The 22,398-nt window shown below is 45.8% G+C and overlaps 1 protein-coding gene across 7 annotated transcripts; it reads left to right on the top strand.

The window, feature by feature from the left end:
* The first annotated feature begins 1,275 nt into the window (after positions 1-1,275).
* LOC142814189 (uncharacterized) lies at positions 1,276-22,206 on the top strand. Of its 7 annotated transcripts, none has more exons than XM_075892298.1 (7): positions 1,276-5,375; positions 5,901-6,005; positions 8,262-8,339; positions 10,506-10,692; positions 13,285-13,422; positions 16,604-16,755; positions 20,418-22,206. In XM_075892298.1, the coding sequence occupies exon 1, from the start codon at positions 1,821-1,823 to the stop codon at positions 2,772-2,774; it is 954 nt and encodes a 317-aa protein (XP_075748413.1). In that variant the 5' UTR covers positions 1,276-1,820; the 3' UTR covers positions 2,775-5,375; positions 5,901-6,005; positions 8,262-8,339; positions 10,506-10,692; positions 13,285-13,422; positions 16,604-16,755; positions 20,418-22,206. The 7 variants fall into 7 exon arrangements, with proteins under 7 accessions (XP_075748413.1, XP_075748415.1, XP_075748418.1 ...); XM_075892300.1 differs by having other exon boundaries at positions 1,276-5,823; XM_075892303.1 differs by lacking the exon at positions 5,901-6,005.
* The last annotated feature ends 192 nt before the right edge of the window (positions 22,207-22,398 follow it).

Raw genomic sequence — 22,398 nt, 5'->3', positions numbered from 1 at the left:
GCTTCTCTCTCTTCCCTGTGGTGGGCTTGGAATCATACCCAGCACCTCTACCAGAATGTTACCAATAAATATAGCACCTGGTTCTATATAAACTATTTATTTAGGGCGAACCTGTGCCCGTAAACTCAAAACTAAAAGTGGTCAGCGAAAAATGTCCCTTGCTCGCTGACTCCAACTTCGTCGGTCTCTTTCTCTGCCCCTTGAGTCTCGTGCCGGTCCCGTGGCGTAGCGTCGTGGCGCGTGCACGACGGCGTTCCATGACGCGGCTTTCTTGTTACTTGCGTGGCGGCTTTTACGAACGCAAATTCTTGCACGCGTCTTCTGCGATAGTTGAACTGTGGTAATATATATGAGTAAACGAAACTGAACGCAAAAAAAGAACAAACGGTGGCTCGACAAAAGGTAAAGCAATGAGTACAAGTATTACTAGCTTCATTATTTGTTCACGCTCTTGACATGATTGCCAGCCATGCCAGTTATTGGGTTGAATTTTGAGAGCGCAGGGTGTTCGCGAATAGGCGACCGCATGGGCCATATCCTGCGATATTTTAAAGACGAGAGTCTTTCTTGGTGACCTTCGATAAAGAAACTAAACGCTACCCTGAACGGCCAACCTTATCCGCAGCGCCCACCGATATTACTCAAGATTCAGCGTTCATACTTGTGTGATTGTCAATTAAAAAGCAATTATTGCGCATGTCTGAGGCACCATAACTACATGTATATAGGACGTTATGATGAATGGGAGACGTGACCTGGTTTATACGCCATGTTTATTCCATTCTCACTTCTTCCTTCTCGGCCTCTACCAACCATCGCTTCATACGTCACAGAATTCTCCCTTCACCCAAAAGAAGGCATGAAATACGAACATGAAAAAAGTAAACAAGGAGAAGTTTAAAAGATACAAATGTCAAAATTCACAATCGGTTCTGTGCTCCAGGGGAGTTCCGTAAACTTTCAAAGACTTCAGGGGAGAGTGCAGCAGTCCAATTAACGCAGGGGTTCTGGTGGGCGAGGCTGACTGTGGCGTTCTGGAGAAGACAACCACGTCCTGCACAACTGCACGGGCCATGACACGGCTTCAGCAGCTGCGAAGAACGAACGAGGTAGGACGTCCTTGTAGCATTTGAAGGTCGGACGTCATAGGTGCCGAATTTTTTTGTCATGGGCGCTGTATCACCATCTGGTGCCTCAGCGGATGTGAGGGTCAGGTCGAGAGTGCTTTGCAAGAGGCCATCGATGTGACGGAGCGCTATCTCATCTCCACCGGGCTAAGGTGCTCGCCCGCTAAGTCCGAGCTCTTACTGTATAAGAAGAGGCCCAGAGGCGGTTCTCACCGGTCCTGGAAGCCAGCAATGGAAAGCCACATTACGTTATTTACCGGTAACGGCTCCCCAGTTCCGCGGGTGGACACTATCAGGGTCCTTGGAATGTTTATCGAGTCTAATGGAGCCAATGGAGCCGCCGTCAAACGCATTTGTTCCAAGACCGAAAGCGCCCTCGGACTGATTCGAAGAATCGCTAACAGGCACCGCGGAATCAGGGAGGACAATCTGATCTGGATTATCCACGCATTCGTGCTATGCCACCTCGCTTATTCGGCGGCTATGCACAACTGGCTCGTGTAGGAGCGCAACAAAATCAATGCCCTAATCAGAAGAGTCTTCAAGCTGGCCCTTGGCATTCCTGTTCGAACGCACACGGAAGACATCCTGAAGTTGGGAATCCACAACACGTTCGAAGAAATTGTCGAAGCCCAAGAGTTTGCACAGTTTGTCAGACTGTCTGGCACCCCAGCGGGTAGAGCCATACTCGGCATGCTGGGACGAAACCCCACGGTTGTCGGTCCTGACGCTGTGAAGCTGCCCAACGACGTAAGATCCAAGATCCAGATTGCGCGGATGCCGCGCAATATGCATCCAACCTACAACGAAGCACGAAGACGAGCCAGGGTTAAATCTCTGCTCGCCAGTGCCCGCTTGGACAAGGATCGAGCCTGCTTCGTCGATGCTGCTTCGTACATTCAAGAAGAAGCCTTCTCCTCAGTGGTCGTCGACTGTGATTGCAGAGTCATCAGCTGCACTACCATCCGCACTTCTAGTTCCAGCGTTGCAGAGCAGGTTGCCATTGCTCTTGCATTGACGGACGGTGTACATGACACAATTTATTCAGACTCCAAGGCCGCTATCAAGGCCTTCCAGATGGGCATGGTGGCTCCCCAGGTCCTACAGATTATTCAAAAAGTCAAAGACCTCAAAAATCACTCATTGGTCTGGTTTCCTGCGCACCTTGGAACCATTGAGGGTGCCTCGCTCAATCCCAACGAGGAGGCGCACTCGGCTGCACGAGGTTTGACTGACCGTGTGCCGGGTAACGCGTCATCTCCTGGGCGACCTGAGCCTCCCTGCTCGTACAACGAGATATGCAAGCACCACTATCTGTCAAGAAGACTGCTGCCTCTACCACACTCCACGCTATGCAGGGCCCAAGCTGTTACTCTCCGACTGCTACAAACAAACACTTACCCGAGCCCTGCGGCACTGCACACAATGTACCCTGAACGGTTTCCAAGCCCGGACTGCCCCCTGTGTGGTGGTTATGCGGACTTCGAGCATGTACTGTGGGGCTGCGCCTCTGCCGGTCCCCCTTTCACCCAAGAGGAAATGAAGCGACTCATTAAGGCCCAGGACCAGACCTCTCAAATCCTGGCCGTCCAGAGGGCCCGCGCGAGGGCCGTCAGGTTTAACCTGATGGTCCCCGAGTGGGCCTAGCCAGGTGACGCTGAGTTTACTCGCGTCTATTGTGGACCGAATAAAGTTGTTTCACTCACTCACTCATGGGCGCTGTATTATGTCGTGGCTGAGACAGAAGCATTGCTTCCAGCTTGCGTTTGCGAGAACCGAAGTTGATGATATGATGTCTGTGTTCCTGCATTTTGCAAATGGTAGCGTGCAGTCTGTTTCGTGGTTTTTTGTGGTGGTATCTCCGTCAGTAGCATTGTACATGATGTCTTGATATCTGCTACAGAAGGCTTTCTTGATGTTTTCTTCTACGAATATGGCTAAGATGTTGACTTGGTCTTTCATTTAGTTGGTGTCGTTCTTGACGACCATCCTTAAGCTGCAAATATGCTTGTGATCTCATTTTAGTTCGTCGTTGTGCTTGATGTAACTGCCGTAGCTTTCGGAGTTTTTTAGTTGTTGATGATACTGCTGATGTTGCGGAATCTGACGAGGTGGTACTCCTTTAGTAACACGAGACTGCTTTTCTTTGATAGTTGATGTGACCAGTAAATAGTTGGTAGTCGTTGGGTTGTAGTGATTCTCGAAAGAAAATGAAGGTGGTGCACTAGAATCGAGAAAAAGGTGTTTTTTGAGACTTTTTCTGCACTCCACACTACGAAGGGCTCTTGTGCTTCGCAGCGTACAATGTTAGATGTGTTTGAGCCTTCTGCTTTACTTCGATATTGTGATTGATGAACACTAGACGCTTCTGCAGAAGACTTTTCTTCACAAGATACTGATTGTGAATGCTTCTGTATTTGTCGAACTGCTGAGCTAAATACTTTGAACGAATGAGATTTCTGTGGACATTCGTTGTCAGGGCTGGTTACGTGCGGATTTGCTAACTCGTCATGCGTAAATGCGACGATCTTATTAGGTGCTTCATCAGGTTTACCAGCAACGTTATTGATAGGTGATGTCAAGTCAGTTTGCAAAGTACGTATGTGACACGAAGTATTGAATGCATCTGGGTCATCAATAGTGGATTCAATTCTTTTACGCAGCGAAGAGTCAAGCATTGGTGATATTTGCGCAGACGATTTACCAGGTGAAAGGTTGGGAAAACGACCGCGTGGTCTTTCCGTGAGCATGTGGCTAACTTCTCCTGACGGGAGTTGTAAATTCATGTTCTGTGCTCAAATGCGTGAAGGTTGCTTATGACTACGATGACTGAGTTCGACTGCACTGAGAGTGTGTGTTCTGATCGAATCTTCATTATAGTCTTGAAACCAGATCATCATTTCTTCTTTTATCTTTCGCCGAGACTCGTCCTTCTCGAATATGTGGCTGAGGCAAAATTTAAATGCCACACCGGTGACGTGTTCGCTGAAGTTCGTAACCATCTCCCGTTCCAGCCATGATGCAGCGGCAACGTGGAGCTCGAACAGGTCGAACCAGTCCTGTACAGGTCCATCATCCGCTCTTCCGGTGTACTTGGGGATGAGAAGGTCAGTCGATGGTTCTGTCATGATGCTGGTAACTGCAGGCGCCTGAAATCACCTCTTCTGTGCTCAATATTCAGTTGAGGCGTATTGCCGGTGGCTTCGTGAATCATGTGAGGCTGATGAGAGGGAGCCAGGTCTTCATCCTGTCGACTCGTGTGACGCTATGATGAATGGGAGACGTGGCCTGGCTCATACCCCATGTTTATTCCATTCTCACTTCTTCCTTCTCGCGCTCTACCAACCATCGCTTCATACGTCACATATATATTGTGTATGTGCGTCTTTTACTAGAAAAGGTATACATGAGAAATTCTTAGGACCGTAACGTTTATCACGCTGCCATTACCATGCAACGCTTGCAAGAAGATGCGAGTGCTTCCAACGCTTTGCTAAGACGACACGGTGGTGGCACCTACCCGTCGGCTTGCGTTCTACACCTTATCCCCGCCGAGACGGGCGCGCACGCCACGCGCTTCGTTTTCCAAGTCAACTGCCAGATAGCGCTCATGTCTCACGTATGACGTGACTTGATGCGCTCGTTCGCGTCCGCTGTATGCTCGAGGCACTCTAACGCAGCGCCTCTAGAACACCATTCACCGATTTTCTTGCACAGAACATCAAATAAACGTTTTGTTCACTCTCTCGAGATGCAAGACTATCGTATTACGACGACATTTGCTGTGTAACATGCAGATACGGAGTCAAATTTTCTGTACATTTTTCTTTTGATTTTTTTCCTCCGCAATACTCCGCGCGCCGATCCCGCCGATAAGACGGCCAAGAACGATCCTATGACGTAATGGCGCCACAAGGTGTGGCTGCAACAGCGCATGCGTGAATATCAGAGAATCGCCGTTAAGAATGTCATTTTTCATTCGCTGCTCGTCGATCTGCGTATTCAGCCACGGCAGTTCGTCGGCGCCATGTAGAATGGCTCTCTTCAGGCGCGGGGCGTGCGCGATAGTCGTAATGCGTAAGAGTCGCGTTTAAACCCCCCCTTTTTTGTGCATGTGTGTGCGGACTTTATTTGTGGACTTTACCTGGAAAGATGAACCTGGAATTACGGTCATAAGAGCTGCACACCACAAACAACGCCTCTTGATGTTTGAGGACCACTGTGAGCTTCGTCTTCGGCATCAAACTGGTGAGCCCCCTATCATGACAGGCCGGCGGGGTGTTGGGGCGTTGTTCACCGAACATCACTTGGAACATCACTTGAAGGTTGTGTGGAACTTTAGCGAGCGGGTTCTTTGAACAGTGCCAGCACGGGTCTACCTCCATGAATCACAGAGCAGGTCTCAGCTCAAGTAGCTTAGTTAGGGCTGTGTTAACAGGAAGTGGACTCGACTTGGAGTGCCCGTGGCTCACCTGCAGCCATCATTTCGTGCCAGTATTGTTGCTGGGGCGTAATGTGGATTTCGCGGGTTGCAACGCAGCTTCCTGGTGCTCAAAGTTCACTCGCTCATTCTATATGGTATTTTTTTCCACGGTTTACGTGATTCCTTTGAAGATGCTGACCCCTTGGCCTCTTTATTTTGCAGCTTGAACTTTGCTGTTAGATAAGTGCACATGGGCCAGCCGTTGCTTCGCGCGTAAGAATTGTTCGTCAGAGCGCATTTCTTTTTTACGCATGCTTTTTATCTCCTAACGAATTTTTCTTTCGTTCCAGGAGCGCTGACGTAGTACGTATACGTACCAAAACGCCCCGTCCAACTCCTGCGTATATTCCGCATTATCACCGACTGACGTAGACGTGCTACCGGCATTGCATCGAGTAAGCATGACTCCTGTATTTCCGCGAGTGGAACACTGTATTTCCGCGAGTGGAACAGTGTGCGAAGGCCCGCCTTGCTTCAAGCCTTGTTAATCGCAGCCGTCGTTCTCTGAAATGTTATCTTGTCCAAAGGTTGATGATTGATTGATATGTGGGGTTTAGCGTCCCAAAACCACCATATTATGAGAGACGCCGTAGTGGAGGGCTCCGGAAATTTCGACCCCCTGCGGTTCTTTAAAGTGCGCCCAAATCTGAGCACACGGGCCTACATTTCCGCCTCCATCGGAAATGCAGCTGCCGCAGCCGGGATTCGATCTCGCAACCTGCGGGTCAGCAGCCGTGTACCTTAGCCACTAGACCACCACGGCGGGGCATCCTGTCCAAAAGTGTCGATGTGCTCACCATGCACCGTATAGTGACTTGGCGTCTTGCTCGTTGCGGTGATAAGCTCGTAGTCGGAAACTTGGCCCTTTCGGTTGCCGCGGCCGTGTTGGGCGCGATCATTATGGTTTCCGGGTGCCGCTCGTTGCCTTGCATCCGCATGTGCCACGTGAAAGCTAGTTTATCACTGAAGCGCGTGGTACTTTTTGAAATACGTTAATTTGCCTGTTTCTTCGTGCTGGTCTCTTGCCATACTTCAAAAATTAGTCCTTAACATTCAGTCAGCTTACTCACGCAGGTGCACAGCCGAGGTAACATACTGGTTGCCGTAGGCGATTATGCTGTAAACGGTATATTCCTGTGCAATCTCTGCATTCAACGGGTATTTCTCTACCTTAGCCACTAGACCACCCCGCCGCGGTGGTCTAGTGGCTAAGGTACTCGGCTGCTGACCCGCAGGTCGCGGGTTCGATTCCCGGCTGCGGCGGCTGCATTTCCGATGGAGGCGGAAATGTTGTAGGCCCGTGTACTCAGATTTGGGTGCACGTTAAAGAACCCCAGGTGGTCAAAATTTCCGGAGCCCTCCACTACGGCGTCTCTCATAATCAAATGGTGGTTTTGGGACGTTAAACCCCACACATCAATCAATCTTATGTTGGAATAACAAGTTCTTGTTTTGTGCACATACGCTAGCAGCAATCTCGGAACCTTGGTCTCAAATGTCTCTTCCGCTAAATTTACGGCTCCTACGTGCAGCTGTTAGTGCGACTCTAATTCATTCTAATTCATCTTGTGCCTAACCCAGAAAAACGAACCCATGAATTTATACTTCCGTTCGTATAGCAAGAGTCTCGTTTTGGCAGACTGGATGTGTTATGCTAATATAGAAGGGATCGTTGGTCAGCTGCCAGTGCGGAAACATCACGCGTGCTTCATGATGCCAGCAGGCAGTAAATTTTTCATAGCTGAGTCGTAGCTATCAGCGGCGGCGCTGACTAATGCTCCCAGGTTTGTATATATCTATTCCATAAAATAGGCGAGATGATACTTTCCGCTCTATCTCATTTGGTAGAACATCGGACGCATTATTTAGAGGCCACTGGCTCTATCCCTGCCAGCTGCAAGTTCTTTTCATCTACGTTTTCCTGATTTACTTCATAATTATTATAAATAACATCCCCTATGCTTTTCAAATCTCATGTGAGTTAGTTTTATTATTGTGACTAAAAAAAAGAGCCTTTACAGTTTTCTTTTTATTTTTGAGTTTTTATTCAACACTATTCCTCGACGAATTGTGAACAGCCTAGAAATGGCAAAATTGTTTAACAATTTCCAAGGCATTCGATATTACATTCCAGGAAAAACATTGGCTTTGTTTATAGGGGTATAGTGATTAATCCTAATGAGTAAATATTGAATTACTGGGCAGCTCGTCATCGTTACTTTTTACATAAATGATATAGTAAAGATTCATGTGCGATTTGTTTTCAGTTGTATGCATTTAGAGCAAACAAGGCATACTTTTGAAACTGTACTTGGAATGTGGCTCGCTTGTGGAGCTATCGAATAAAGCCGTGCCTTCACTGTTGTGGTTGGCTGCATTCTTACGCAGCAAATAAGAAATAAGGAGGTGAATAAAAGTTTTTCGTTAGGCAGCGACGCAATCGGCGTTGGTGTTTGGACTCCTCTTATGTCAGTGTTTGTGTCCGTAGACTTTCATCATTAATACATACCAGCAAGAGCTCCGCTCGATGTTTTTTTTTTGTATCATGATCTTTCGTGGCCACTAGACCCATGAACCGGCAAAACACCACTTGCGTCCGAGTGTGTACGTTGAGACTCGAGGGATTAATAAGTTCATTGACTTCTCCCCAGGAGCTCTGTCTTCACAACACATCATGTGTCACTTCGGCAGAAGATCGCCTGGTGGGCATCCTCGTGGCAATTCCTCGAGTAAGCACTTTCTCATATTTCCACGAGTAGGTTTGAACACCAACAAAAAAATGTATATACTGCTTCCTTATATACTGCTTCCAGCTGATTTAATCTCTGCCATATTTTTCTGGAAAGGTTACCATACGCATGCCAGATTATGACCGTATACTCAACACTCACCATATAGTGACTTGGCAGCTGCGGCGTTGCGCTGATACGAGCTAAGGCGCGGGTGTTGCGGTTATAATTGCAGCAATGACAGGTGAACTTATTTTGTTATGGGCTAACTCATGTGCTTTGATATAGACCGCACGTTAAGGAAGCCTAGCTCTTTCAAAACGTTAGGTACTCGGTAAATGTCTGAGCGCTTCTAACTGGGCTGTTGTTAATCCATGCGGGAACAGACAGTATTGAAGTGACATTGATAGATCGACAGACACGGCACTGACTGTTTGTAGTTTTGTCTTGTGTCTAGCGCAACTTGCTTCTGTTCTCGGTAAATACACTTGGCCTAATCACGGCCAAGTATGGCGTTGGTGCTCTTTCCTGGCTAGAGGCTATTACACGAATAAATAGTGCAGTCCAGGAAGTCTTCCATAGGTTTATAGTGCACTAAGGCTCGAGCCTAGGCCTAATTGGTGTAGCATAATTTCAACGTTTCGCAGTGCATGGAACGAGGGCAAAAATAGAGTTGACATGGAGAGCTCTCAACTTGAAACTCTCTATTTTTTTTTTTGCCACAGCAATATTACAAGAGAAGACGCGTACTACAAGAGAAGACGGGATACATAAACTTATAGTCAAGGAAACAGGAACTAATCATCGGTACCGCATGTTTTGAGAAAAAAAAATTATCTGCGTTAATTCTTTGTTAACTTTTTTAGACAGAATACCAATGAGCGTTGACACAAATTTTGCCGATGAAAGTATAACGCATGTTATAAGAAGTAATTGTAATCTAGTTCTGAAGAAAGGTGGGCGGAAAGATAAACTTGCCGTTAACAAGGACCGAACCTGCGAGCTTCGATAATTCGTCCGATTATCTGAAAAACCAGGCAGCTATCTCCCTCGCCTATAGGGTATGTGCATTTAAACGTGGGGGCTTGTCAGTACCACCTGTTGTCATTGAGGTGAATGGGGGAACACTCATTATTTGCCTGTTGGCGTCACGTAGCACGTGATCATAATGGGCTGACTCCTGACCAATCGTCCCTCGCGTGCCACCTGAAAACATTAATGCCAGAACGGAGACCCCTGCTATGAATGAATGAAAGAAGGGTAAATTTAAGAACGCGCTCTTTGTTGGACACTATTGATGAGGACTGACAATTATACGAATAAAAGTATAGCGAATATTATTAGGTTCACTAATAACCGCCTTTTGGAACACGGGTACAATGTACGTAAAGTTATCGGTAGGTATTTAGGAATTGTCACGGTTCAGGGTGCCGGTCTTTTTTTTTTTTTTTTCAATCGCACACGTGTGCTCGCAAAAAACAAGAATAGGACAGTTGCGGAATCATAGCCCAAGAAATCTTGAAACGTTATAAAATGTACATCTTTGTAACTTTGCTTGATATTTCGAGCGAGGAAAGCAAAGTTTTATCTCAAAACATGCGATATCGATGATCGGTTGCTGTTTTCGTTGACTGCTTTTTTTAATAGCTCGTCTGTTGTTGTTGTTTTTTCCTTTCTCCTGCGAAGTGTGCGTACTAAAAAAAAGCCAGTTCTAACTTCAGTAGCCTACGCGTCTCCTCGTTGTTCATCTCCGTTCCATGGTCTATGAAATGTTGAAGTTGGAGTACAGCTCCAAGTTCTCGCATCGAGTGCCGGCATTATTAGTCTGTCGAGATCAACGCAATGAACGCGGTGCACACAATATTGGACGAAGGCAGGATGGTGAAACGGCGAGAATATGAAGTGCTGCACTAGGCTACAATGAGCGCTAGCATTTTCACTTTGGCCATCAAAACTGTCGACAACGTAGATGCCAAGGTTCATTGCCACTCTTATTGAAGGAACTCGTGAAATCAAATTGTGCGTGAAGCTTCGTTAAAATATTACATAACGCAGTATTGTTTGTAATTTTCACCTCCAAACTGCCAAACCACTTCGAAGTTGTTAGGTGCTGTGGAGGTGGCCTTTGATTACAACGGCTTACAGTGGACATTTTTCTTCCTACAGACAGCAGTAGGTTTCGGAACTTCCGAATATACTGCGCTAAGCCTACTTGTTAAATGTATCATCAGCTTATGTCATCATCAAGACTGAGGGCTCGCTGAGCGACTTCAAGTTCACTCTTTCCTGTGCCAGCAAGCAGTTTCTTGCTTCAAAATTTATCGTCATCGCTCCGCATGATGGCATCACCTACGTAAGTCTAATTCTTTCTGCTAAGCTCGTATACACAAGTCAACCTTATCATTATCTTTCGGTTTTCTTATCAGTTTCGTTATCAGTGCAATTGAAAAAACAATGTAGGCCGGTATTCACTAACCAATCTTCTGGTTATCTTTCACCTTGTTACCATTTAGTGTCCTTGTAACAAAAGTAGAATAGTATACAGAAACTCGAAGACTATTCATTAAGTAAAGTGGTTTGTGAACACGACCTTTAGTGTTTGCTTTGATTTCTATTGTCCCCGTTAAAATTCACACGCATTCTGGCTTGAATGCATCTGTCGTTCTGTTGTATCGCATTCTCTGTGGCATATAACGGAACTAGTTGCTCGTTATTCTCTCGCTTTTTGCCCCATATGTTAGACATGGCATATTGCAAAGAATTTATTTACACTTCCAGAGTTAGCGGCAATGGTACTATGCTGGTGATGGCTTGACAGAGCCTTCCATGTGCTTAGCAGCCCATCCTCTGTTACGTTCTTTTGCACGAGCAGGCATATACTGCTGAAATGCTTCGAAGGTACTGATCTTCACATTTCTCAGCGAAAGCTCTTATGAGATCACAACCTGGGTCACGCGCGGTGCTGTAGTTCGCCACCGCTGATATCCTTAATCACTAGCGAAAGATAAAAACTCGGTAAATAAAAAAAAACGCCAAGGAAAGACAATGTAGCGCCCCAACCTACATTGGAGGAGGGCTTGGGCATGAAAGGGGGGCTTGAATGGGAACTTAATCCAAAGTAGCCGGAAAATTTAGAATATGCGTGTTACCAATTCAAGCAACATCTTGTGAATTTACTTTTGAATAATTGGTACTTAAGCATTATGCTTGTGCATACGCATATATCGTTCAGTTTGTACAATTTTTGCAGGCCTGTTTTTTTTATTTCTTCCATCTTGCTGCCCCTCTTACTTATGACCTTTTAGCACCGATTTGCTTAATTCAATCAGTTCACTAATTAACCACCATAACGAGGCACCAAATATAGCAATGAACGTTTTTATGCTCAATGTCATATTTAGTTCACGTTAGTCTGACTTAAGTACTGTTTCACTTAAAATTTTGCTCGGTGTTTTTGCGATAGAATAGACTTGATCTTCAACTTTCTTACAGCGCAACACTACGTGAGAACAAAAGAAATGAACACTGCACGTTCATCGCAGCATTGTTGATTTCTTTCTTTTTAGCCTCGTCTAGTGTTGCGTTGTGAGCCCGTTAAACATGAATCCCAAAAGGCTCAACCTGCAGTTTTGCTAGGAGACAATTGTTACGGCAGGGGAAACATTGTGTAAGAACCAATGGTCATTGAAGTATCTATGGGTAATTGGTTCACTAATGCTAACAAATATACGAACAAAGCAGTAGGTTAACTTTGGGTAATGAAGTACCAACTGCAACATGCTGTTGTATCAAGCTTTTTTAGGGACAAGCTTGCTATCTACTTGAACTGGTATAGCGCATTACGGGGAAGAAACGGCCGAGCTGACCGACACAAGAGGACAGAGCGCTTCTTCCCCGTAATGCGCTATACCAGTTCAAGTACGACGAACCAACTCGCCCAATCTTCAACACCCTTGCTATCTAGTTTGAAATTCGTTCGCTATCGTTTATTGTTAGTGAAAATTTTGGAGAACAGTTTACAGTCATAAATAGGTCGGGGGGGGGGGGGGCGAACGAAAGGGGAACTCGCTCAATTTCAAGAAGCACATCCAGTGCTTCAGACTCACTCGCACTCACTAAAACTCTCTTCAGTTGAACACGCTCGGACTCGCTCACCAAAATATTACACACCCGGACTCACTCACACTCACGGCTCGATCTAAGTAAGTTGGAGTGAGTTGACTCCTTAGTGAGTTCACCGGTATATATGCTGTTATAGTTACTACATCCAAAGAGCTTTATACTAATGATTTGTTTGGTATGTGGGGTTTAACATCCCAAAACCATCATATGATTGAGAGACGCCGTAATGGAGGGCTCCGGAAATTTCGACCACCTGGGGTTCTTTAACGTGCACCCAAATCTGAGCACATGGGTCTACAACATTTCCGCCTCCATCGGAAATGCAGCCGCCGCAGCCGGGATTCGAACCCACGACCTGCAGGTCAGCAGCCGAGTACCTTAGCCACTAGACAACCGCGGCGGGGCAGCTTTATACCAAGACACTGAGTTGGTAGTGCTGACGGACTCTATAGCTGGTCGCGAATTTGATTGCCCATACTTTTACTGCGTTCATTTGCGTTGTACTCTCCAGTTATGTGTTAAAGAATCTTTCACAATTTAAATTGGTAAGAACTTAGTCTTTATGGGGAGCCTGCTATCACCAACACAAGAAGGCTAGGCAATACGAAGGGCATTTGTGTTACCCGGTCTCAGTGTCTGCACACCCACCCTTTCACGATTATCCCTTTAGTACTTGGCTACTGCTTTTGTCGACTTGCGCAGTAGCTAAGTATTTTTTGCCCCCCTCCCCCCCCCCCCAAACATTTAGGCTCGCTTTATGGCGCGTTGTGAAGATATTGTTTTTCATTTTTCTAAGCCTTCACTGACCACTTTCATGTTTCAGCTCTAAAAACTTTTGCCGCTGCTAGGACTAGTAACTTGGAGCCCATGTTGGAGGAGTTTCATCACCAGTAGTTTGTTGGGGACCACCACAAGGATCACCGTTACTGAGCTTCAACAGCAGCATCAAACAAAACAGCAGGTGAACCCACTAATGAGACTTTGCAGGGGTCGAGGGTCTTCGCTACACCATTATTGGAGAACACTAGCCAGGAATACTGTCTCACTCCCGACCACCATTTCGGGATAACTTATTTCCTAGAGCGAAATGTGGTTGTATTGATTGCACCGTGGCACCGGAGTCAGCCTGTTAACATTTCAGAGTTTGAATCGACTTCACCTGGCACCTCATAGGCGTGCCTCTATCAATGATTCCGATATGGTTTCTATATCTCACTCTTATTTTCTTGTGTGCTCGTCTGTAATGTTTCTTTTCGTTTGCGTCAATTTGTTAATGATCAATCTTATTCCAAGATCTAGAGGTCAAGTCAATCTCTTACAGCATGTTAAAGGTTGGAATTTCTCAATCCCTCCGCAAAGGCATTTCGTGTTCGCTACGTTTGTTATTAGGGTGTAAATCCTCAAAGAATTATCTCATTAAACCTAGTTGTATTCCCCTCTCCTTACCATTACAATTGAATATGTAGCACTCCCTGCTGCTGCTGCTGCCAACGGGTAAGAGGCACAAGGCAGTCGTCGACGATTCCTCGCTTTTAGTTTTGTGCCTTCGGCTGACTCTTGCAAGGATGGGAAATAACAGTCCTCAATGTTGTAGTTGTTTACGGAAGGTTTTATTATAGTCCGCGCCTTTTCAGTTTGCGTGCCAACGCAGTTTCAACTCTTTCTTGTTTTTCTCTCCCGGGCGCACGTGGTTTCTACCTTGGTAAAATTCTCTGACCTTATCCAGATCTCTGCAGCACTGTAAGTCCATATTACACTTTCAGATTTTTGGGCTACTTGGTTCTTTGCTCTGAATGACGCTGTAAGAATAGAGAAACTGGACATACGTGTCCAGTACTCTTTAACGGAAGTAACGAGCTTTTCCTGTGTCGTTTCAGCTTGTCAACTTTCACTCCTGGTGAAAGTTGATTCGGCATCCTTTCGGGTTCGACTGTGTATCCTCCTGCATGGTACCTCTCGTAATTACAAGTCGTACACTCTGCGCAATGCATGTACGGACCTGGTCACTGCTAAAACACTCGTATAATCGCCTTTCTTGTGGCTGGCCCCCTAACTGCAAGTGGAATGGGGAAACATCGAACGTGTGCTTCACTAGTTTATTGGAAAGAGTTTGAGCTGTCAACCACCAGTAGCCTTACGCAAATCTAAACCCTTGTTTTCATGCAGGAAAATGAAATATGGACATGCTCTGCGTGCTAGTGTTCCCTTTAATAGTGGTCGCGTCTGTACAATACTCACGGATTCTAATGAGAAGTTTTTTATACGGCTAGTGTGCACAATTGCTTGAAATAATCACGTCACACAGTTCATGACAAATCTGTTTTTTTTTAAGATCGTGTTGGCTCTGATGTATGCATTAGTCCGAATTACGTTGTTACCCGCACTGACGACTGCGAAACGGAAAAACTTAGGGCTAAGTATAAGACGCACTTTTGTTGCCAATCTGAGAGTGCTGTACGTAATGTATCGTGTACCAATCACAGTAACTGAGAAGCTAAGGTGTTGCATTGCGCTACTAAATTTGAGGGCATTGGTTCCACTTCTGACCGGGGTGGGGGGGGGGGGGGCACATTGTCATTCAGGTAAACAGCAGTGCCACTAATATACGGATATCACAATTGTCAATGGGACATACCTTTAGTATAACGAATTCTACGAATAATGCGCTCGCTAAATATAAGCAAATATAGCTGCTCAAGCTAACTTCAGAAATTTTGCAAGAGTGTGTGCGTAAAAATTATTGACAACTGTAAACCTTGTACACGAAAGTGCCTCTTAACATATTTTTTTTTTTTGAACCTTGATTTCAGAGTGCATTAACGGGGCTCCAGGCGGTCGAAAGTATCTCTTCCGCAGTTCTCTGCCCTACACAGTGTTCTTTGTAATTCCATCGTGACTATTTTATGGGTGACTCCTGAAAATGATGGAAGTAAGCATTGATGCGAGTGTCATTGCAGTTCTACAAACTATGCTGTGCCAGGGCCCACTTACGCTAAGCGGGGACCATGGACAAGGATCTAGCTGCTTTTCTGGCAGTTATGAAGAATACTTGCCTTGATTGGGGTTCTGGCAAGAAGCTAAATAGAATTGGTAAAAGAAACTAGGTTTGGCGAGGGTGGTGTGCATTTTACTGTTTTCACAAGCCAGTTTTCCCGTGCCGTATAATTATAAGCTTAATTGTGCAAGGCACATGTAGACAAACTGGCGCAACTGCCACTTAGGGTGTTTTTCGTGAAGAAACCGAAAGGGGACTGGCTGGAGAGATGGCACTTATAGATTCGAACTTCAGACGCATGAAGTTATACGCGTGTTTAGCGACAAGTCATGACCGCAGCAAAAGGACGAGCAGCACAACACGTACAGAAAATATAGCTTTACCCTAAGAGTAGTGAACAGGACGTTCCAGGGAGGCACACGCCAGACTGCAAAGGCCAACGTAGGTAGAAATTGTTCTGCCACTGCTTGTTGTTCGGTGGCTAATACTTCTCCGGTGCCTTTCTTCCCAAAGGTCCACCTATATTAAGTCCCGCATTGTCCACTGTCCCCACATGAGCCGTGTGGCAAAGGAAATCTTTAGCGGACACTCTTTAGCTGTTGATAATCTTTCTTGCGTTCTCGTACGGAAGATGTCCCCCTTCATATGCCGTTGCGCTCCCATTCACTGTTTCGTGCCGGTTACTTCTGGTACGAAACGCGGTTTTTGCGGATGAAAGTGGTTATCTTAAGTGCGTTCTTGTATAGTGTTGTATCGAAGTAAACACTTGCTGAACAAGTGCCGGCCTTTTAGGCCAGGCCAACCCCGCCTTTGCAACACCACCACCACCTAGAGTTGTATAAGCAGCGCCAGTGAGTAGTGTCCATTCCACAATGGATGTACACGCGTGTTTTTTTTTTATATCCTTCAACTATCGGGTATACCCTTAACACTCCCTGTTATCGCAGTTCCTGTGACTTGACTGTTTGCGTTCCATTCCTACAGTCAAGCTTAGCCTCCGATTGCGACCTTCAAGCCTGGCCTTCAATTATACAGACATTGTAGAATATTGTGCATATATCATCCATGGGCCTTGTGATTAGGATTGGGGCGTGTTGTGTGTGCATAGACCGTTTTCCGCTTTCACGAGTACTTATCTGCCTTTCAGTTCCTGGTGGCCACACTCGTATGCTGAACTCGAGTTGACTGCCATGCGTGGGTCCATACAAGTCACGGAGCTGGTGTTTGAGTGCTGTCGAGGAAGTTCGCATGCCATCAGGAGATGCGTGTTCAACTTCACTGGCTGCTTGGAAACCTCTTGTGAGTTTGTGCTATAAACCTGTCAAGCGAAGTGTTATCGTGAGCAGCACAAGTGGGAACACATGGGCTTGTGGAAATCCCCAAACCCGATGCTTAAGGATTCGGGGCGGCTGCTGTCGGAAACTCGCTGAAGGTGCTGCGGTTCTGCAAAATGTTGGCACACCCACCTCGTTTTCGCAGAGATGAAAAAACTGTTTCTATATCGTTGGCCACTCGCTAGCATAAGCAAAACATTGCAGTGTGCTATCTTTAGCTCTATAAAAATGTCGCATTTAAATTCTTTTGCGTTCGTGCGCGGGCGTGCATTCATAGACAAGACACAAAAAATTGGGATGCAAGAAAATAAACTTTAAAAAGTGGCACTTTACTACGCCTGAGTAGGCGGTGCACTATCAAGTTCTCGTCTCGTTTCACACACACCCCAAAAATGAACATGTGGTTGACGATTCACGAGAAAGCATCGCCATTTCCACTATTTTTGACAGCGCTATAAAAGTATGTGAAGTTCGAGGCTTTCCGCCACATGCTCTTATCTTCCCTGGCGTAGTGTTTGCGATAATACATTGCGAATACTTAAGACTGTGCAGCACTGTGGTATGGGTGGGTTCATAGGCATGCACACCGAGGGGTGCGTGGCAAAGGGGTGGTTGCCTCCCTGGCCATCTATGAGGAGGGGGAGCGGCAGTCTACCTCCATGCATTGACCTAATGGGTGAGGGGGCGCCACAACAAACCTTCGAAACTTTCCACCACCCTCAAAATGGAACCCTGTGCACGCATATGAGTATACGTTCTACCTTCATGGTGTTGAAGTGGCATCAAGGATGGTTCGAAATAGTAGGCGCGAAGAAGACGGACTAAATGGGAGACACACGCGGAGAGAGAGAGGCGCCTGGTGTGTCTTTCTCTTTTCGTTCGTTGACCTTGCGCCTGCTATTTGGAGCCGTTCTAGGTGACTTTTTCCAAGAAAAAGAAAGGATTGGAACCAGTGTACCCTTGACCAACGAAACCATATCAGAATTTTGATAAGTGCCGATATGATAGAGGAATCTTTCACCAGACTCACTCGCATTATCTCAAAGGCCTACCATGTAGATATACGTGATCCAGCGGGCTGATATATGGAAGCACATGGACATCTTTCTCCGGACACACGCACATGCTTTCGAAATTTATTACCAGTGTGAAAGTGGCACCGAGAATGGTTCTAAATAGTACACGCAAAGACGACGGACGAACAGACACGCGCAGGGCTCCTCCCTATTCGTGTCTGCATTTTAGTTTGTGGTCTTCATTGCGCCTACTATTTCATTTCATTTCATTTATTTACTCTCAATGCCGTAAGGCGTTACAGAGAGGAGGGGTACAATATTAAACAGTCAAGGGAAAAGACAACAGCGGGGTGATTACAAAAAGTGATTGCTGACAGTGGACCTGAAGTGCGCAGCGTCGCTGATGGAGACGATGGAGGCTGGAAGGTGATTCCGCTGCACACTGGTCGTTGGGACAAACGAGTTCAGGTAGAGGTTTGTTCGGGAGTTTGGCACACCAACTTTTAACGGGTGATCAATGCGGGATGACACGTATGATGAAACTGAAAAAAGGGATTGTTTTAAGGTCTGATTGGTGTAAAATATTTTGTGGAAAACACATAGGCGGGATATCATACGACGGGTTGCAAGATCAGGTAGTTGTACTACTTGTTTCATGTTAGTGACACTGGATGACCGGGAATAATCAGAGAATGAAACGAGCGGCCCGATTTTGGATAGCTTCAAGTGTAGAGACAAGATTGGCAGAATGTGGATCCCATACAGAAGAGGCATATTCAATCTTCGGCCGTATTTCGAACCATTCTCCGTGCCGCTTTCACACTGGTAATAAATTTCTAAAGCATGTGCGTGTGTCCGGAGAAGGATGTCCACGTGCTTCCAGAATCTGTGCCCGCTGGCTCATGTGCAGCTACACGGTATGCCTTTGAGATAATGCGAGTGAGTCTGGTGAAAGATTTCTTGTTCATATCGGCACTCATCCGTATAAATTCTTAAATGGCTTCTTTGGCAAGGGTACACTGTTGCCAGTGCAATTCCTTAGCAAAAAAAGGCTCCTTGAGCCGGCTGCCCTAACTGACCGCAGAGTGGCAGCCCACGAAATGTAGAGAACATAGAAACGGATCTTTCAGACTAGAGCTTCAGGAAGAAACATGCCGGGATCACGTATTTCCTGATGAATCTTTGACGGGTAGGCCATATTCAACAACGCTCCCGCTGTTTAACATGTCGGTGTGCGACACCTCGTGGCATTCATGGCACATCACTTTTGGGGAACCCTTGCAACGTGGTAATCGCTTTGACAATGGCTCATCTATTCCCAGCAGACTAGTTTGAAGAATTTCATTATATATTGATCACATCGAATCAATTCATTAACAGATATGTCTCCCTATATTACGGACAATTTTAATACACTTGCAGTAAATAGTTTAGTACCTCGCGCTGCTCCACCAATCATACTGCTGTGTACATGTGATTAAGTCACATGCTAATGCATGTTTTATTTTCTGTAGATTAGATTCCAAAGACTGCATGCGCTCGCAACTACCATTGAACTTAGCGTTTCATGGGTGCAGCGTCTCATGCAAAATACATTTAACTGGCAATTTAACCACTGAACTCTGTCGTCCAAGTTGAGCACACTGGTACCCCTGGAGACATGCTTTGACTCTGACGCGTAAGTGAATTCAAACTGCTAAATTGCGCAAGTTGAGAGTTTCCAAAAGCTGAGAATAGTAATTGTTGATAAAGTTATTTTGCTTTCTGTAGTGTCCGCTGTGAACTTGTTTTATGTGTACCTTACCAAATGAACAGACAGCTAAACCAAAGAAAACACAGGTGACATTATTTGCCCTAACGCAGGGTAATAGTTTAAATTAAAAGGAATAAAAGTGGACGGAGAAGCACTCATCTTATTTTTCGGATCTGACCCCACAACCTTCAAAGTACACGTCCAACGCTGTAGCAATCAAACTTGGATGAGTGTCACCATCGACTTGGGTATCTGTGCATGTGATCCCCAGAAGTGTTAGCCTGTGCCACGTGTGGGCAAGGTGAGGTGTGGGACATTTTTAGTTGGGGATGGCCCGTGTCTTTGACTCGAGATGGCTGATTTCTAATAAAACGTCGTGTCTCAACTGGACTGATAGCACTATATGGCGTGCTTTGCGCTTTGAAAGAACAAAAGGGGAATGTTTTCATAAGCTGATTTGTTTGTTAGAGGCAACCAAATAAATTGAACAATTAGCCCAAGGGAAGCACAGAAGACATGGCAGTCTTTATATTTATGTGTAACAATCAAGTGGAAAGAGGTCCTTTTAGTTTCTATTTCAATAAGAAAAAAAGATGCGAATCAAAATACTCAAAATGTCCCTTTCTGCCTGAGGTATCCGCACCCCCCCCCCCCCCCCAAGTTCCGCATATTACGTCTGATGCTCTACTACTTGGACAACAAAGCCCTTCTTTCATTCATTCCTGGGCATCTGGTAAGACATAGCCATGCAGAAACTCGACATTGTCTCAAATATTGTGCTCCCCATGATCTTGCGTTACCATGCGCACATTGTGTATGTGCACAACGCGTAAACAAGTATTCTTGGCGTCCTTACAGCTTCTCGACCTTCACTATCATCTAGTGGATTATCTGTGGAAACCTGTGGCCATGCCGTCCATTCGTCCACAACGAGTCGTCTTCTGGTTCCTGCCCCTTGCTTGCCATTCTGGGGAATGCGTCATGTAGCACAACCAATCTCGATGTGGCCTGCCCGCCTGCCTTTACTTCGTCGAGGGACTCCCTTCTGTGTTTCTGCTCATCACTGCGCTGTGACCAATGGCGGATGAAGAGTGGGCGACACTGTATCTCACCTTGCTGCTGCGGGAGATGTCAGCGATCTCTGGATCCACCCCGGGGCCCGTTAAATGCTGCGAAACTTCCTCGCGTCGGTGTACGTCAGTGTTATCCTACAGTGCTCTTCCAAGGATAATCTCAAAGCTTGAAGATCATTACGCACCTCTAAATGGTACGCTGTTCAGCTGCCATATAGAGAATCTAGTGTTTTAGGGACTGTTATATTGTTGAACCAATATTGTTCAGTTCTACAAGCGTAACAATTGCTGCATCGCTTTGCAATCCTCGTATTTCACCATCACATACGCCTGCAGTGAAAGCGGCCAACCTATTTGCATGTTTTTCTTAGCCATGATAGAGGCATCATTTAGCATTGTGCGATGTATTGGCATATTGATGCGCTTTTGTTTTGAACGGCATAGAAAGCTGGGCAACTTGGCTGAATCAATCTAATCAGTTCATGTTACAGGAAAGCTCTCATCGTGCGATCATCTGTTTGCACGTGTTCGTTGCGCATCTTACGCTCTTCAATGTCGCCCATTCGCTACTGAACTCGGTGCTCCTTTGCTTCGGTCTTGAGGGTATTGTGCGGACGCGCTCGGTCACTTCTCGTTTGTCCAGTGAAGAGATTCAGCTACAGCATCTCCACGCGTTGGTGATAGACTTTATTTAATTGGAATGTGTTTCCTTCTGCAATCCTGGTTAGAAAGCATCCTTAGCATTCGTATATGGCCCGTTGCTAACTCTTGGTCACCTGGTTATGGTCCAGGAGCTTCACCCAGCTATCTGTTACATCCTTCAATCTGTTTCTGCTGGTATTAACTTACCTACTCGGCAGTGCGCTTTGCATGCTTTAGTCTTGCTTCGCCGTGCTGGTAAACATGTAAGAGCATCAATATGCCAAAAAAGAGCCCAATGTGACTGTAGGGTATGTGGGGCCGGGCCATAATTTGAGCTTTTTCCTTCCTTTAGCTAAGGCATATGGTTAATTACATGTGGCTTGTTCAATTGAGAGCATGTAGCAGTATGCAATATGTTCATTCTAATTCATAGTACCACCACATGCAGTCTTTGCCTAGCAAAGTGAGTTCCCATCTAGCTTCCTCATGAGACCTGACTACATCTGTAGGTTTCTCAACAAATTCTTTGTCCAGGAATTTGAGCTGTTGTGTTTGTTTACATTCTTTGTACTAAATTTTGCGGTTACTGCAATACATAAGAATGAAATGTAGATTGTGTGTTACGTTTTCTTACTTAGCGTTCGCCGGTGTTCGGCCAGTCGAGTGCTTCTCTGCTGCCTTAACTCAAGCCTGATGGCGCACACAGCGCGTCTCTGCAACTCCTTCATAAAATAGTTTTCTAGGCATTGAAATGACATGTGCAAGATGCTCACAAGACGGAAATACAAACAAGGCAGAAGATGAAGGCTTCAAAAGACGAATTTTCAACACTACATGTTGGAGTTTCCACAAATGATATTACCTTCATGGAGAAGTGGGGAGGCAGAGACTTTGACAAGACTGCTGAATAAAATGTCGGTTTAAGCACAATATTTTTTGTCCTATGTACCCCCTTTGTGGAAATGTCAGTTTCTCCCACTGTTGTTAAAAGTAATGATTGTACATGTTTGGTAGGCGAGCTTACAACTTAACGTGTATATGCGATCTCGCCATTTTGGACGTGCCAGCCATGTTGAGGTCTGGTTGCTTGTAAAGCAAAACAAAAGTCTGTTTTTAGACTTGGC

This window comes from Rhipicephalus microplus, chromosome 4 (genome assembly GCF_043290135.1).
Source record: "Rhipicephalus microplus isolate Deutch F79 chromosome 4, USDA_Rmic, whole genome shotgun sequence".
Taxonomy (NCBI): domain Eukaryota; kingdom Metazoa; phylum Arthropoda; class Arachnida; order Ixodida; family Ixodidae; genus Rhipicephalus; species Rhipicephalus microplus.
Note: the sequence above shows the minus strand (reverse complement) of the source record. Positions and strands in the feature narration are given on the sequence as shown.

What these genes read in the sequence shown, in the direction of transcription:
- LOC142814189 (XM_075892305.1), top strand. Translation starts at nt 1,821, where the DNA reads ATGCTGGGACGAAACCCCACGGTTGTCGGTCCTGACGCTGTGAAGCTG.